The sequence below is a fragment of the Pteropus alecto genome, unplaced genomic scaffold, assembly GCF_000325575.1.
Source record: "Pteropus alecto unplaced genomic scaffold, ASM32557v1 scaffold57, whole genome shotgun sequence".
Classification (NCBI taxonomy): domain Eukaryota; kingdom Metazoa; phylum Chordata; class Mammalia; order Chiroptera; family Pteropodidae; genus Pteropus; species Pteropus alecto.
In genome coordinates this window covers 2,073,029-2,091,622 of record NW_006442508.1, presented here as the reverse complement: position 1 = coordinate 2,091,622, position 18,594 = coordinate 2,073,029, and the positions used below count along the sequence as shown (strand labels likewise).

The 18,594-nt window shown below is 33.9% G+C and overlaps 1 protein-coding gene across 3 annotated transcripts; it reads right to left on the bottom strand.

The window, feature by feature from the left end:
- Window positions 1-1,641: 1,641 nt before the first annotated feature.
- TMEM33 (transmembrane protein 33) lies at window positions 1,642-16,820 on the bottom strand. 3 transcript variants are annotated; one of them, XM_006922458.3, is made up of 8 exons: window positions 16,695-16,820; window positions 16,441-16,512; window positions 13,562-13,656; window positions 12,914-13,101; window positions 11,740-11,807; window positions 10,668-10,801; window positions 7,276-7,359; window positions 1,642-3,359 (listed from the first exon to the last, which is right to left on the bottom strand). In XM_006922458.3, the coding sequence occupies exons 2-8, from the start codon at window positions 16,483-16,485 to the stop codon at window positions 3,230-3,232; spliced, it is 744 nt and encodes a 247-aa protein (XP_006922520.1). In that variant the 5' UTR covers window positions 16,486-16,512; window positions 16,695-16,820; the 3' UTR covers window positions 1,642-3,229. The 3 variants fall into 3 exon arrangements, with proteins under 3 accessions (XP_006922520.1, XP_024896007.1, XP_006922521.1); XM_025040239.1 differs by lacking the exon at window positions 7,276-7,359; XM_006922459.2 differs by lacking the exon at window positions 16,695-16,820 and having other exon boundaries at window positions 16,441-16,688.
- Between the last annotated feature and the right edge of the window lie 1,774 nt (window positions 16,821-18,594).

Genomic DNA, 18,594 nt, shown 5'->3' with positions numbered 1-18,594 from the left:
TCATAAACATAGCTGTCTGTGGTTATTTTCTTCCCTGAGGTTTTCATTACATAATAATAGGTAGCAAAATTTGGCTAAATTTGGGTGATAGCTTCGAGGCTACCAGGTACCTCTGGAGATTTGGGTAGGGGAGAAGCTTCAGAATAACTATATTAATCAAAACAAATCCATTAGCATGAGATAAAGGTCTTTACCACAATCCCTCAAAATTAATTTCATTCGTTTTGAACTCAAATTAAAAAAAACACTAAGTCGGATCTACTTGTCTTATTACATACACACTCATTTTCTTTTCCAGGATGAATATTCATGTCTAAAACTTACAAATCTAATCTGAAATTTGCAATCTGGACTTTTAGGAAAAAATGAAGTATTTTGATAGTTTTACAATTCTTATAGACCTCATAAATCTTTCATTCTGGTTTTATATTAACATGCCTCGATTTTTTCCTCTAAAGGAGGTTCCTGAATATCTAAAATTAAAAAAAAAAAAGCTAGTTTGCTTACTTGCAGGAACAGCTACCTTAGTGAATTTTATCTCAAGAAAATTTAAGTACAAATTGTTATTTAAGAAATTTCTCTTGGACTGATGTTAGAGTTTAAATTCATGAGGAATCAAGTATACAAAAGGAATACAGAATCCTTGTTAGAGTAAAGTAGGTTCTGTATGAGGCTTCTACCCGTCCAAGAGGTGTAATATTAAAAGTGCCAGGAGCACAGCAGCACTATACCACTTCCTAAATAATTAGATATTCTGGATGTTAAATCAACTTTCTTTTAAACCTGTAAGTAAAAATAAGGTCAGCTATGCTGCTATTTCTCCTACTGCATTCATTTAGATATACTGCTATTGTATTTTCTTAATTTTAATTTGATAAGTATACATGTTACACTGTAATTTCACATGCCAAATAAGGTGGTTGTATATATTCCTATCACAGAATTTCTAACTAGAAGTTCATGCAAACTATACATCTAACAATGCTCAAATTGTAAAATTTACTTTTTCATGAATGTAGATTTTATTTATAAATCAAGCCTTCCTTTAAATAAGTCAAAAATGAGTATGTCCTACATAATCCTATTATTTGATAAAAAGCCTCAACTTTTAAAGCACAGTGTTTTAAACTGTTGACAGGCTAAATGTTAAAATTCTTTTTGTTAAAACCAACATGAATCATCTCCTTTAGGAAAATCTTTTTGACCAACAGTAATTTTCAAAATAAAGAGGAAAAACTCAAAACAGAGGCAAACTTATAAGTCATTAAAAGCAAACGACAATCATGGTAAAAACAGAGCACATGAAAAGAATATTAACAATTCGAAAAACTGATGAAATCTGAATAAGTTCTGTACGTTAGTTAACAGTACTGTTCTAGGGTTAATTTCTCAGTTTTGATAAGTGTTGTATAGTTATGTAAGATGGTGACATAAGGGGAAGCTGAAGAAAGGGTATATAGGAACGCTACTATTTTTGCAACTTTTCCATAAATCTAAAATTATCTCAAGATTAAAAAAATTATAGAAAACAAAAAAGCTAGTAACTTAAAAATAAATATGCCTTCGGCTGCCAATTTTTTTCTCAAAATATCTTGATATAATTCAAGACTTAATTTTTCAAAACATCATTAGAAATCAATATACTGTTTACATAACATAGTCATTTTATTGCTCTAAAAAATTTAGTTCTCAAAATCATCAGATTGCATATATAGTGATAATGAGGCTAGACACACACACACACACACACACACACACACAAAATAAACTGTATATTATGAGGCTGCTTCTTAGTCAAAAAACATTACAAAAATAGTTGTTTTTACAGCTAAACTATCAAGTAGATATCATATTCTATAGATTGGAAAGTTGAACAAAAAGAAGACTGATGTGACTGATGAGTAACCAATGAATGTATTTGAGAAATCCAAATTACATGCAGACAGAAGAAAATTGGTTATAAAAACCATTACATTACACTGTACTAAAATTTTTGCAATGTTTTAAACATTTCCAATCATGCAACAGTAATAAATACCAAAAAAAATCTTTGTAAAGGAGTTGGTCAAGCTCAACAGGATTTAACATAATATACAACTCAAATCACAGTTGCATAATACATCCAATTCCCCCAAATTTATCTATGCATAAATTGAAGTGTACACTAATTCTCTAAAACTCCTCCTCCAGCCCCATTCCTAATCAATTACCTTACCTATATACCTTTCCATTTAACCTTTGAAATCAGGTTTGATGCGTATGTAATCTGCACGATAACTTCCTTTTTATTTCAGAACAGAAACAAGTAGTCATGTGCTCAGTCTTCAGTTACATTCCTTTCAAAAGGCATTGAACTACTGTAATTGTCTATGAAAATTCAAGCCTAAGAAACCAAGAAAATTGATAGTCAAGAATCTGATCTATGTAATTCTATAAACTATAATACTAATACTAGTAACTTGTGTGTCCATACTTGTAAAAGAAGGATTTCCTATTTGAGAACTATTACTCAATGGATCTCTGAAAGGAAAGTTGTATGACTACTGATTTCTGATGTAAAATGGTTAGGGACCCCAAATATTTACCCAATTGGCTACCAAGCTTATAGTGGAGCCTTTTAAAAAAAATATTCACAGCCACTGAAATAGTTATAGAAATAAAACTGTTCTTAAGACATATAGATTTTCTCATGCAAAATAAATCTGTCCTAACAAAGCAACACAAAATCAATTTAATAACAATTTGAAATCAAATACAGTGGGAAGTTTCTGTTAAAATCATCAACCAAAATTCGTAAATGCAAAAGAATACTGTCTCAAAATATACTGAATTCACATATGTTAATATTGCCATAACGAACTCATGCCAGATATAAATTCAGGTCACCAATTAGATTAAAACAAGTTTGAGACCTATTTTTACAAGAGAAATAAATGTACTTCATGATAAAGGCACAGCAACATCTAAAAAAAATTGATACATTTTTCACAAGATAAAAATTTCCTTAACCATTAATGACACAGCACAGTAAAATTTTCTTGGAAACTTTCAAAAAGGCTTGATTTAACATGCCAGGAAAATTATCACTTTTCATTAATATGCATTTATGTAAATTATGTAAATTGGATCGAGGTCAATTTTAAACCTGGAATTAACAACCCCTAGCAGAAGAAGTACCAGCTGCAAATAATGCTTGTTTATATTATGTATAACTTAGCTGGATATTAAACTACGCAACTGTTGGTGCCAGTCTGCTTATAAAGGCAATGCTCTGGAGACACAGTCTTCTCACAAACAGTGGACAAGCAGGTTTCATTATTATATGTTCAACAATAATCCTCAATTCATTAAACAAAGTCCTGCAAGATAAAAGTTTTCTGTCAGAAACACAAGGAAAAAGGCAACATAATGCAAAGCAAATGCTGATGAAGGAATTTCCCACAGCCATTAAAGAATTGGAAGAAGTAAAAGAAATAACTAGAATGCACTGTAGGCAAATAAAAAAATAAAATTCTCAAAATCAACACCTGTCTTTTGGGAGGGGGGTAAAAGTTCATTTAACAAAAGCATTTAATAAATGGCTATCTCTGAGGGCTAAGATTAGGGATGCTTTTTATCTTTTTTACAGTAGAATCACATTTTTACATTTACCTTAGTCAAATTCTATTAATTCTAAAAAAAAGAGAGCAAGAAAAGTGAAAATTATATAATATGGGCAATCCACCTATTTCCTTAAATGAACATATTGCCTCTTAGAGCTTTCATCTGTAAAACAGGAATATGTACTTCATGGAGTCATAGTGAAGTTTAAATGAGACAACATAGAATATACTCAATGAATGTTACTTCCCAGTTGGATCATTCTACTGATAAACGTGACTGTTTGCCTTCAGGCTAAAGCCAGCTCTTTAACATCCAACACCCTCGAGAATTTGGTCTCAATGAAATTTTCTGCTTCATCTCCTGCCACTCTCTGCCATGACTCCTCTGTTTGTTTCAGTTGTGTTGCATGTTTGTGCCCAAAACACACTGCAGACTTTAACTTTGCCTTAACAGTGCTCATTACCTACAAAGTACTCTTTATTGCATACTGTACACATCATACATGTATTTTACAGGCTAGCAGACACAGAATCATGTATCTTATACTGTAATTTATAAATGATTTGAAGGATCATCAAGGGTAATTTTGATTTCACAATTTTCACCTTACATGCTTACTCATCCTGCATAAAAACACAACTCCTGTTCTACCTTTCTGTATCCTCTGTGTTATTTTTATGGGTAGGAAAGAGCAGGGATCCAGTTTTTAAAAAGGATGTAATATGATCTCACACAAAGACAGGAAGGAAATTTGGAAAGATGCACACTTATCCAAAAATCTTCCCTTCTTCTATCTTCTATCTTTGTGACAGCCCATTACTCACAATTCTCTTAGGTTCCCAGACCAGAAACCTGGAGGTCTTATCTCATTCTTCGTCCTCAGATCCTAAGTTCCAGCCTTCCTAAGTATCTTTCAAATTTATCCCTTTTTTCTTTTACCAGTAAATGAGTACAGACTCGACTACTCTAACAGTCTCCAAATTGATCTATCTCTTTCCCCTCTTGGTAAGCCTGCAATCCATCTTCTAGAATGGTATTTCTACATTGGAGTCCATTACATTCTCTGCCCCTCCATGTTATGACCTTCAAATGCTCCTCCTACCTTCAAATAAAATTCAAACCCTTTCATGACCTACTCTGTTTATCTTCCTTGGCACAGACTTTTATCATTTCCCTATATACTTCTCCTCAGCTTAAAGAACATGTAACTAATGCTATGCCAAATACTTTCAGACACCCAAGTGCCAGAACTCAGACTTCAAAAGATCTGGCTTTATATAAACACCACCTCAGTGAATTCTCATCTCTCTCCCTCTGTTCTTTGTGCTTTCATAGACCCTTCAACATCGTATTGCCTTATACAGCTGTCCAATTCACTCAGCTCTAAGTCGCTAGAAAGCAGGTATTTCAATACTATGAAAACTTATCACCAACACACGATCACTGTCTTCTCAATAAATAAGTCTAATGAATAAAGATAGAAGGCACACTGAAAATAGTTCAATTCCTTCAGGTTACAGATGAGGCCTAAAGAGGTCAATAACTTGCCCAAAGACACCTGGCTAGCTCCTTCATTTTTGGCTCTATTCCTGACATAATCTAGACAAAGTCACACTTCCTTAGGAGCAGAACTGACAGCAGAACTTGTAGTGATAATGGAAATGTCTATCTTTGTTGTACAATACAGTGGCCATCAGCCATACATGGTTTTAGAGCACTTGAAATGTGCTCTAGTATGACTCAGGAACTGAGTTTTAAATTTCATAAATTTTAATTAATTTAAATTTAAATGGTCAAATGTGGCTAGTGGCTGTCATATTAGCACAGCTCTAGACAATCTACACTAGACATCTACAAAATACTGATACCACTACCTTGATAATAAATATTTAGGATAGGTGAAAATGGTATAAACAGGCAATACAGACTATCTCAAAACACTTAAAGAAAGTGTAGTGTAGAAAATGTAATTTTATAGCCTATATATCAATATTTATAATCTCAAATATTTTCTATTTTCCCACTGTTTTGATTAAAATGTGCGCTTATGTGAGATCTTTGAAGACATTTGTGTTATCATCATACACTGCTATCCTTTTTAATTCCAATCAACACTTCTAAATTTCTATTTGTCCTGATCTTATTTTAAGGGTATGTAGAAAAACCACGAGTAGAGAAGAGGAGGGTATAATGAAGTAGAGAAAAACAAATCTGATGAAAAATAGATGTGAGGGTAGGGGATCAAATGTCTGAAATGAATACACGGACCAGAAATAAAAAGGGCAAAAACTCATGAAATCAAATAAAACTGAAAGTTTATTTGCAACTAGGGACTCATTAAGAATCTATGTCTAAAGTAAGCAAGCTCTATTTTAGAAAATATTATAAAGACATTGTCTAAGAAAGCATAAAAACCCCTCAAAGGAGAAGAATCAGAATGAAAGAAAAAGGTAAATAAACTATTAAGAATCTAATGGAATCTAAGCACTTAAAATCATTACTTCGTTTCACCTTCAGAAGGTTTTCTCCTCTACCAACAAAGAAATTAAAATCTAAATAACTAGCCTAAAGTTACACACCTGGCAAATGATGAAATAGCATTCAAATTCAGTTCTTTTTACTTTGTGTAAGAAAATACAATATTGTTCATGCTAACATATTCATTGGATTTCTGGCTGAATTCTATATAATAAATTTATTTTAAACTTGAAAACAAATACGATGTTAACATTTGTATCAAGTAACGTATTTAGGAGACTATTAAAATCAGCTATTCATTTAAGTTTTACTCTAACTTCTGAGACCAGCATGCATAATCTACTGTAAAACAATTTAAGCCTCCATTCTTGAACACTAAGGTAATTCACTAAAATATCTTCTTCCTTAGTTTTCCACTCCCCACTATTCTGCACAAGGCTACCGGAAGATTCTTATGATGCCAAAACCATCATTCCCATACATCTAAAAGATCAATTCCAACTTCCTATCCTGAAACTCAAGAAGTCTTACGATATGGCTCCAGTACACCTTTTTAATTGTCACTCCAATCACCCACCATTCAGAATTTCCATTATCGTCAAATGGGTCTACTCAATTTCCTTTAAACAAGGCTTGTACCTCCTTGCCTCCTAACTTGTATTCCCTACTGCCTTCATAACTAAAATGCTTTAACCTATTTACACTGTCTATTCAAAGGTTTACTCCATCTAGAACAAATTAAACTCTATATTTTGTGAAAATTTCCTAGGCTCTTCTATCTTCTGGCTCAATAATTTCTCCCTCCTGTGGACTACAATACTAATATGATGAAGTAAACATGACAATTTATCATATACTGACTTGTGCTGTATCCTGAACTACTGTTTCATTATTTGACATGTGTTTCTTCAACTAGAAAGTTCCTTAAGAGTGGGACTTTTGTCTTACACATATTTAAATTCTTTAAGCTTTAGTGCTTTGTTAGAGGTTATCAAGATAACTCCAGTCTGCTTCTGAAAAGAAATATAACCACCTCCTCACCAACATTAGATAGTTCTAAGGCCTAGAACTTAAAAGCACAAAAAGATGCCTTATTTCTAAATTCCAACATAAAAACTAAATAACTTAAAAGTTACAAATACTGTATTTCACAGTATTCTTAATAAAACACATTTAAACTTATCACCAGCTTACCGACAATACGGATTTCTTCGAGAGGAATATCGAAGAGTAAGAAATCTGTAATATATAAAAGGCTGGAGCAAACTACCTTGACCACTGAAATAAACAAATACAAGAGTTGTAAATATACATTATCAATTTATATACATACTCTCAAAACTTAAAGACAATTTAACTGGAGAATGTGTCTTCATCAAATGGTCATAGTATTATCTATCATATCTAAATCCAAGTTAGTCTTAAAAAGGAAATAAAAGAATGTATATGATTGGTAATAAAATGTTACTGTTTAAATTTTTATAAACGTATTCATGTACGAAATTTTTTTAAAAGCTATGAAACAGAAACTTGTATAAATGCTTCCATAATTACTAGTGATAATCAAGTTTTAAAACTTTATAACATATTAAAATAAAAACTGGTTCATTTTATATATACAACAACAAAAACCACTAATAAAATCACACAGGTTCACCTGTAAATTTACATAGCTTATTCTAATTACTTTTTCTTGGTTAAAAAGCATAATTACAATACTCAAGAGTCATATGTGTTTATGAAATTCTAAGTTTGGAATTCTTTCCTAGGAAAAACTATCTGGATTAAGATACTCACTGAAATAACTACAAATAAAATGCAGCAACAATGTGGATAGTCAAGTAGCAGGGCTAAGTAAATGATACTATTTTTATTTCATGGACGTAGTATGCAAGTACTTAAAATCTTAATTATGAAAACTATACAGTAACTTTGAAGAAAGCAGAATATAAAACTATATATATTACTATATTTTCTTTTTTTGAGGAAATACATTAAGATGATAAATGTTGTTTCTTAGGTTAATTTTTAGCCTTTTCTTCTAAATTGTGTGATATTACTTTCATAATAAAAATAATTTACGATTACAAACTTATCACTAAATGTTACATCCATTTTCCCCAATAAATGTGACAAATCTTTAATTTTTTTAAATTGAAAAATACATAGTACATAAAATATAGATAGAAAAGAATATTCAATGAAAGGCAAATACTCTATCATCCAAGTGTCTTCCTCGAAGTTATAGCACCATCTCTAATATATCCTTCCAGAAATTTATACACAAGCTTATAACCCTAATAGACTGCTCACTTTATAATTCACTGAATCCACTTAACAACTCTAGGAGGGAAGTGGTATTATCATTCTCATTTTAAAGATGAAGAAACTGAGGCAGAAACATATAAATGCCCCCAAATATATAAACACATACTTCAAAATATAAATGCTAACAAACTTTTAAACTTATTATATCTTGGAGATCATCCCCTATCACAACACATAAATTTACCTCATTCTTTTTACAGCTTCATGTATTCTATCTTATCAAATACTAATATGCAAGAATCTCTCTACTAAGGAGTAAATAAAGCTACAATGGTCATTCTTTTATCTGCCTTTGCACAGGAGTGTATAAATGTGTAAGGTACACTCACACTTTCAGTTCATTTTTAAATACAGGGCTTTAAGAATGATTGCTACAAATATAACTTAATAAAGCCTTCTAATATTAGATAATGAAAGATGTTTAAATAATAATGACTTTAAATTGTTTTTATTTTTGTAATTTGTGTTATATTCAAGTGATATACAGCATTAATAGCTTTTCCTATCAGGGACTGAATAAAACAAATCACAGAACCTGGTGTGACCCAAGACCAGGATTAGGTGACCCAAGAAATAGAAAAATGAGTTAGAAAATAAGAGGGCAAAAAAATCCCCTGTACTAATTAAAGTGTTTAAGTGTCTGATCAGGAGCACAAGAGAGAGAGATGAACTAACTTTTAGGGTGAAAGTTTTATTTAGAGTACAATAATAGACAAATACAATTGTATCAAATCCTGCATTCAACATTCAGAGAATGTAAGAGCTGAAAGGATTTTAGGCAACTATTTTGACTACTAATGGTTTTTTAAATGAGGAAAATGAAGGCTTAGAAGGCTATTAGTCAAATCAACTACAATCCAGGTTCCTAACACTCAGTAAGTCCACGGTATCATTCCAGACACTTATTTAGGTTATACTATCCAGTTGGGACCCCACAACTTAATATATAGTGATTCTGGAGTTTTCAGAGGAAAACATTCCTTTAAAGAATAGAACAGATGCATTTCTATAAAACTCTGTAAAACTAGTACTAGCTTGAAGACTGCTAAAGAAAGGAATAACTATCAGGTATATAAAAATAAAAACTTCAGGCAATGAACATTAAAATGAAATATTTCATAAACAAAAATAAGTTACAAATTAATGAGATTGTGGAGAACAGGTAACAAAAACATTTTAGGTGATATCTGACATGGTCTATTAAATATAAAATGTGCCCAGCTTAGACTCAGCAAAATAAATTTGGTATCTATGTTAAACACTGGCACAAAAGTATAAGCAGACAGGAAAAATGATGTTTACAGCATCAACATCTGGAAAAGTAAATATTTGGAAACAATAGTCCATCAATGGGGAATGGGAAATAAAATGTAGCACACTAACATGATGGACCAGTACCACAGCCACTAAATGAAAAAAATCACAACTCTTATCAACATAAATAAGTCACAAAAAACATATTGTCTGAGTGAAAAAAGCAAGATACAGACAACTGATGCATTGTGATGTTTTGATGTAAAATAAAAACAAGTAAACAAATAAAACCTCACACCCATAATATAATAATGTATATTTTCTACAGATCTGCACTAAGTATTTTTAAGGACTACTTATGTGTACACATTATCGAACTCCTTACTTCTGGGAAGGAGAGGGGAAAAATTGCTACTAGGATTCATAGTCAAATGATATTTTAGCTTTTATCTATAGTGTCCTATTAGCTGTAAAACTAAAAATAGAAAAGGCAATTTGGGCAGAAGTGTTGTTTTAAAACAAATGCAAGAATATCGATGGAGAGTTCAATACTTTTCTAATATTCTAATTTTTAAAAAGGAGGCTTTCTTTATTCATGCATTACGTCTATAATTAAGATACGAACTATCGAAGTAAGTGGTAGTAGGCAACTATTAATATCAGATCATCATTTTTCAGCTTTTTCTCTAGTGTAAGAAAAATCATCTCAATAATGGAAGAATGGACTAATTTCCCAAGATTCTGTCAAAGGTGGTAATTCTGAAATTAATTTTCAAAATGTTAAATGATAAATCACAAAGAATGATAAATGAAAACACATTCTTAGATTTACTATAATGTCTCGGGCTCTCCTCTATAAAGTGAAACGGTAATTACGAAGATCCATTTAGCTATGCATATCAATATCTACTTCAACAGATTTAAGAGGTTAAAATTTGAGTTTATATATTTATTATAGTCACTTAGTCATCAGCTTCCCAAAACAAATGTATTTTTATTCTTACCTAAAAAGCATAAAAACTGTAGCAGGCATCAAGAATATTTCATTACAAGCAATGAATTTCAGAATATTCTGTTGATTAGCGCTTAATTTATCCAAGATAGATCTCAGCAGAGGTAAACTATTTGAACCCTTTGCCTAAAACATAATGAAACAAACAATTAGAAACAACAAACATTTTTTTATCACTCAATTATTATTATTTTTTAGATAAATAACATGTTCAACAGGCAAATACTACCAAAAGACAGGTATTTGGAAATGATAATATAAAACTTTAGAAACTATTTAAGGACAAAAGTTAGTATATTTTCCTGCTTTATTGTATTTTGTGTATTTGAAGAGTTAAAAAGAAAAACAACTTTAATAATACAAGTTCTCCTTATTCTTAGATGCTTCATTTTTCTTAAGATTAGATAATTTCACAAAAAATGGCTATTTCTACCTCTAACAAAATCTGACTACCCAGTAATACAGTCAAAGTATCTGTGACTCCTTAGCTAACTAAAGGTAGAAATTAAAGGGTCCAATTATTGCTGTGATCAAAGAACTACAAGGATTAAGAAAAAGGTCAACACAAGGCAAATCTGGATATTTTAATTCAAATTTCAGTGTATCTGTAGTCAATCTGCCTGGTACACCGAAGTTAGGCTTAATGTTCCAACCCTACAAATAAGAAAAAATTTTCAGAAAGTAGCAGTTCTTAACATTATCAGTGTAAAAGAAATTCAGTACACTCTACTTACTTGGCATGTCAGAACTAAATATCTCTGACAATTTATCAAACTTAAAAGATATGATTTTTTTTAAATAATGAAGAGATCTATTTCAAACTTCAGAAATTCCTCTAGGAACTGAGTAATAATTTTAAATACAATTTTTTTATGTGCAAAATGTATTATTTTGTGTAAAGAGTAAAATATTCCAAACTTAGAACTTTCAAATAACTAAATAATTTAGAACAAGTTTGTAAGGAATAAAGGAACTTTTTGTGACAAATTATAAAATGTCTTAGAACTCAAATTCATGTCAACTATCTGTAATCCAGGAGTCAAAAGCAAAGCAGTTTTACCTACATCAAGAACCTTTTTTGTGTATGTGGCAGCATGAAGCAAAGAGAATAACAAGACTGGGAAAATACTCACTGAAGAAAACAATTAAGGAAAACATTTAAAATTCATCTAGAACTTTGCCAAAAAACAGGCTATGTATTATGTCCAAATATACACATCTGAAATGGCATCTGCTAAAATGAGTTCAGTGATAATTTTTTTCAGTGTTGCAAAGATTAATTTTGTCAAGTTAGTATATACTGGCAAAACAGGTGCTCAAAAACTTTGTTTCCTCCCATGCTCTTTTCCTTCTTAAGACTTATCTAAAAAGGTAATATTTAGTCTTAGGACATTTTATTGTGCTTTCCGTTAGGTAAAGCTGTATCATCAATATTCAAGACTCTCGAGAGCATCAGTTCTCAAAGTACAAAATATTTTTCTGAAGGATGATCCAAGGGAGAAAATAACGATTAAGTTTATGAAACACTAGTAACTTTTAGTCTCACAATGAATATTAGCATATCAAAAGTCCTACAGTAAAGAAACCTACATAACATTTAACCTAGTGCTTCCCAAACTAAACATCAGACTCGCATTCCCATCCCTCCCCCACCTTTTTAGAATATCTATTACTCCGCAACACACTTTTGAAATATGTAAACATTCAAATTCCAAATCAAATAAGTTAATTCTCATTAGCACCAGAGATTATCCATGTGGCCCTATTTTCTACTCTATCCATAGCAAATACTAATTTCATTTATTAATTATCCCATTCTCTGCTTAAATTATTTCTTGATGAACTTCCATTTGTTTCTAGCTCACTGAGAGTTAAAAGGATTGAGGATTTCTCCTTTGTTAAAGCAAAGATGCTTACCCAAAGATGTGAATTAAAGAAAACTTTAAATATTAAAATAAGTCCTGCATAGGATTGTGCTTTGAATCTGAATTTTAAAATATCCACTGCTAATAACAGAGAAGCTTGCAAGAGGCAAGAATAAAGACACAAAGCTTAAAATTCCCACATCAGTAATTCTTATATTAAATATATCTTCATTCACATGAAGTGCGACCAACTAACCAACCTAGGCTGCAAGGAACACCCACATTACTGAATCCTTCCTCTAGTAAAAAATAATCAGAAGAGATCTATATACACAGTAGGCAATTTCATTGTCAAAAAGGTATAAAAGGATACTTGTAACAGGGTAGGAATTGACAAAGATAAGTGAATACAACAGGTAGTGGCAGCTGTCCTCTAACAAAGCCTGGGCCAGGAATGCTCTGCTTAACTGGAAGTGAGGTAATCTTTGGTGCAGCCTCAAAGCACTGGTAAGAGCATTTGCCAGCAAAGCACGTTGGTAAAAGCTTGCTGCTTCATGCAACCTGCAAATTACAAGAGAAGTTATCATGAGACATAAACAAATACCATGCCTCTTCCTCCTTTGTGAATTGCATCATAATTGCACAACACCTAAATCTATTACTTGTCAAATACGAAAAAAATTACTTGAACACATTATACCTTCTTACAAGTATCATATATATACCCAACTGAATTTACATAGCATTCTTCTTGTTAAAAAGCCAAAAATGCAAAAACCATGAACTCATCTCATTCTCACACACCCATTTTCTCTGATTTTCAATGATGTTAGTGTTCACAAAGCACATAATACAAATCTCCAGTAAGCAACATTATAAGGTTAATAGTGCCTTAAGGATGAGACTTTTTTATTGTCACTAAACCATTTGCAGTTTAAAAGTTTTCCACCTGAAAGATATTCCATAAAAAAAACGACTGACCGATTTAATTATCAAAGGCAAAACTACATATAATACATACCCAAGAAGAGGCAGAACAAACAAAGCAGAACAGTATACTGTGAACAAGCGAGAAAGCCACATTGCCGTGTCCAGCTTATTGGTCATCATGAATTGCTGAGTTTAAAAAGAAAAATATTGTAGTAAACTAAGGCTGCAAATTATGTTTTTAAGGATGAAGATTATGCAGTGTTATTCAGATTCAAAATGTTGGACCCTGTAACAATACAATTGTTTTTTTATAATCAATTGTTTCATGTACATACTCAGCAACAAGTTCAAACACCTTATAGTTTTGATGCAGAAAGCACAGAAAGTACTTAAACAGAAAATATCAGTTGGCATTTAAAAAAATAAAAAGACAAATTAGGAAAAAAAATTGAACAGAAATTTAACTACCACTGTCTATATTCCTTCAACACTTTAATATCAGTTTCACCTACTTTAAAAGAATGTTAAATAAAAACTGCCCTCAAAGATGCCTAATCTGAGAAAAATCTCAAATTGAAATAGGAATAAAAAGGCATTACACAAAGCCAGTTTGAATTAAATATACCTTACAAAGGAGAAATGTAAAAAACCATGGTCACAGTCACTCTAGAACTCATCAGCTATGGATGATTTGCTTATATACATAAGGGCCTGGTATACCCCGGGTGTTCAAAATATGGCTGTCTGGTGTTAAATGGCACCTGCCTCTCAGATTTCATGACTTTATCTCTCCCCAACCCTTCCTCACTGCCGTCATCCCCCCTCCCCCCAAAAAGCTCCCTCACAGGTCTTACCTGGTTTTAGTAGCCCTAGATTAAACTTCCATATACCACTTACGCTGCGTTTTTTTCTCATTCTAGCTGTTCTTTGCCGGTTTTTGCCAAGAGATGTGTCCATTGCCGCTAAGGCTATACCTTAAAATCTGTTTTCTCATTCAAAACTAGCTTATGTTTAAATTCTAAAGTAGCTTTTATGTTTTTTGATAGGATCTACATAAATAAAAATAAATAAATTAATAAAAGTTTCACAAAATACCAATCTTTACTATGTGTGATGGATTTTGGTATTTTGTATTCTAGTTGTTTTAGAAATAGTGCTTTCACTAAACTGATTTCAAAACTCACCAATGGGTCTTAATCTGGAGCCTGAAACACTAATCTAAGCAATCTAACTTATCTTTTGAAAGAAGGCATGAAAAACTTTTGGGGAAAAAAATGCAAGCACATTTTAAAATTCAAGGACGTTTTATTGCATGTCTCAAGAGTATGCAGGTAATTTCAGAAATACATCTCTGGTTCATTCTCTCCAACTATACTGTTGACTCCTCTACATTTAAACGATCACCAGTAGTCAAGTGGAAGAATAAATCTAGCTCACTGTGCTGTTTCTCTACAAATATTCTGACTCTACAACATACTTTGAAATTTAATTTTAGAACATCTTTAAAACCTATCTAGAAGTGCTCATTTTGTGAAAAATCATTGAGTTATGAATTCCATTTTGTACACTTTTATGTATACATACAAAATATATTACACAAAATAAAAAAGGTTTTAAAGGTGTATTTATTAATTTAAATTTAAATTTTAAGAGTGAACTGCCCAACCACGTCACAAATAGTGCAGGCAAAAACAAACAAACAAAAACAAACAAACAAAAAAACCACTGCATTTTTGGATGAAAAACTATTGAGGTAAAAAACTACAGTCTCAAAGTATCGTATCATAGAATATTTGTTAATTACAAAAGCAAATAAAGTATCTTTACAATGGAGAATCTGGTGGATACCACTTGAAATAATCAAACTTGGTACCTGTGATGATGAAATAAATCAACATAAAATGCTTCCTGACATAATACACTGAGAAGAACAGAATATTACTTATGTAATATTCCTGCCAATATGTTTAACCTGAATCTAGTTATCAGGAGGGGGGAAAAAAATCAGACAACTTCAATTTGAAGAGTAGCAGCTCTGGACTCTTCAAAGACAAAAATGGTAGGAAGAGGGCAAAGAAACGGTTCTAGACTAAAAGAGACTAAAGTCCAGTAAAGGCAAAGCATGCTTTTCAGTTGAATCTCGGAAGAGGGGGAAGCATTTTTAAAGAACCATTAAGGAAATCTGAATATGACTTGTATAATAGGTTGCAACATGTATTGTTAAATCTCTCAAATTTAATTGCAAGAATTGCAGTGATGACTGCACTGTAGTCATGTAGAATACTGAAGTACTTATGGGTTAACCATGACGATGTATGCAACTCTCAAATGGTTCAGAAAAATAAAAAGAAAAAATGTGTATATAAACAGATATGTTGCAAACTGTTTTTTAAAAATGTGACTCGCTCAATTCACATACTCACAGTGTTTAAAATTAGAGGGTACAAATTTGGGCACAAATTACTAATAAGCAGCAGATCTGCCTTTTAGAGCTAAAAAATTATGAAAAGCATAATATATCTCTTCGTAAAGAAGTAATGACAAAATGACGAAAGAAGAGGAAAAAAAGATCGCTTTCCTCACTTTGCGCCATTTCTACATAATGGCAGTAAATGGATAGAACCGTTCTCTGAGCACGCGTGTGACATGAGGCGTGTCACAGCACAACCTCAGATGACTTCTTCAACCTTGGAACACAGGAAGAAACTAAGGGGTAGAAGACGCAAGAAGGCCTAATTTTCATGACATACAGGTGTGGATCACTTGTTCCAGGCCGGGCTGCAGTCCTTTCCGAAAAAGAAACTTGTAGCTACCTCTACATCTTCGTTCACGACCCCTCGCTCCCCGCAATCACTAATTCCAGTCCCAAAAGCAATGAGCTGTTGGAACGCCTCGGACCCGGCTTGCAACACTTCCCGCTTCTTCCTAACTCTTGGAAATCAAACCAGACCACCCTACCCGCTCACTTACCACTGCGCCCGTCCCTTGGGGGCCGTTCGGGGCCGTATCCGCCATGGGGGACGCACGCACGCGTCTGGGACGCTGCAATCGGGAAGGGAAAAAAAGAGGTCAGCGCCGGGGCCACGGCTCTGATAACCGGATTCTCTGCCCCGTGCCACAAGCCCGGCGCGCCCGCAGGAACTCCAATCCTCCAGAGAGGTACGTTCTCCCCAGCACCAGTGCAGCTGCCTCCCCCGGGGACACCCGTAGTGGCCGGGAAATACCTGTTCCGCAAGGCCAAATACAAAGCTGGGTTTCTAGAAAGACCGGAACGAAGGCGGAGCTTCCGAACAAGACCGAACAGAGCCGACCTAACGCCACCGGCGTAGGGTTACTGCCGGACCCGGAAGTGCTCCTTTCACTTCCGTGGGGAAGAGGCGGTGGAGAAGCAGCCATGACGAAGAGCAGAACCAGGAGTAGTGCCCTGCGGCATGACGGGAAGTGTAGTTTTTTTCTGTTCGACTTTACCTGTCTCGCACGCACGCCTATTGGCTCTGTAAACTAAGAAGCAAAGCTGGAGAAGCAACTTCTCCCTCTTCTCCAGTTCACAGATGGTCGTCCTTTCCCATATCCAGACTACGAAATCTTTCTACTCCCTAATATGGAAGGCTCAGCAACGCCTTTTTTGCTGTTTTCTTCCAGGGGCTCACTAAGCCCCTTGGTTCTGCTTCTAAAATTCTTTCAACAAGCACTTAATGAAGCCTGCTATGTGACAGACTCCAAGCTTGACATGGAGGATAAAAAACAAATATGACACAGACTCACAGACCGCAGGAGAGACAGACACGGAAATCATAGCACAGTGTTTATATCAAACGGGCAGAAGCCAAGTCAATCACACGGAGTAAGGAGGGGACCTAAAGCAGAAGGGGTCTAGAAAAGGTTCCCTGGGAAAGGTAATTCTGGCCTTAAGTTTTGAAAGACAAGGAGAAGTTGGCTAAGTGGGGGAGGGGATTCTAGGCAGCAGCAGAAAGTGTATGAAGCAACAGGGCAGTGCAGAGACTAGTTCAACACGAACAGAATGAAGGTGCCAGTGGGGGAGATTGTGAAAGATTTGGGCTAGAGAGGCAGAGAGGTGTGCTAAGGAAAGGATCTGAACTTGACCCTGAAATCCAGGGAACCATGGTACAATTTTAAGCACAAGTGTAACATAGTGAGATTTAGAAGATAACACTATGGCAACTAGACAGAGGATGATCAGAGGGGCAAACTAAAAGCCGGAGATTAATTAGGAGGCCATTACATACATATAGGAGAAAAATGAGATTCTGAACGGAGGCAATGTTGTGGAGGAAAAGAAGAGGAAGGATGACTTCAAGAGACCATCTAAGATTTGATGACCTACTAGGAATGGGAGGGAAGGTCATCTTCTGAGACCTAGAGAAGAGCTGTAGAGAAGGAAGAGTTAGAAAAGCACTGGACTGAGAAAAAAATCTGAAGGAGTTGGGGGAAGGAAACTGACTAGAGATATACAGAAAAGGTGGTACCCCATATAAAAACCATGGACCTGTAATACTCTGACTCTCTCGGATGTGTAGTTTTCTGCCAGTATCAGTGAGTAGTCCAGGTGCCAGTCAGCTGTAGCTGAGAAGTCAAATGGCACCCTCTTGAAGTCATGTAAACTTTTTCTAAGACCACCGCCCAAGTTCTGGTCCTTCAGAATTACCTGAATTACATATCCCCCTAGCTGAGGTAAAATGCCACATCCTCTCTACTCCTCACATATCATTTATTCCATATTTTTTTTATTCCAAATTTTTACAGCACTTATCACTCTGACATTTTGGGTGCGTGTGTGTGTGCATGTGTGTGTGTGTGTGTGTCTACACTTGGGCTGCCATAACAATGTGACAGGCAGGGTAGGTTAAACAACGTTTATATCTCACAGTTCTAGAGGCTGGAAAGTCCAACATCAAGGTGCCAGCAAGTAAGTTTTATTCTGAAGACTCTTCTCTTGACTTGTAGTTGGCTGCCTTTTCACAGAGTGCTCACATGGCCTTTCCTGGGTGGGTGTGTCTGTGAGGAAAGGGAGGGAATGAGAGAGAGATCTCTCTTCCTTTTTTAATAACACCATCCTTATGACCTCATATACCCTTAATTACCACCTAAAGACCCTATCTCCAA

What these genes read in the sequence shown, in the direction of transcription:
- TMEM33 (XM_006922458.3), bottom strand. Translation starts at nt 16,485, where the DNA reads ATGGCGGATACGGCCCCGAACGGCCCCCAAGGGACGGGCGCAGTG. An exon ending in CAATTCCTACCCTGTTACAA is followed by an intron (nt 11,808 to 12,913) that starts GTATCCTTTTAT and finishes TGTTTTCTTCAG; the next exon opens with TGAGTATTTTCCCAGTCTTG. An exon ending in ACAGTTTTTATGCTTTTTAG is followed by an intron (nt 7,360 to 10,667) that starts GTAAGAATAAAA and finishes TGTTTATTTCAG; the next exon opens with TGGTCAAGGTAGTTTGCTCC.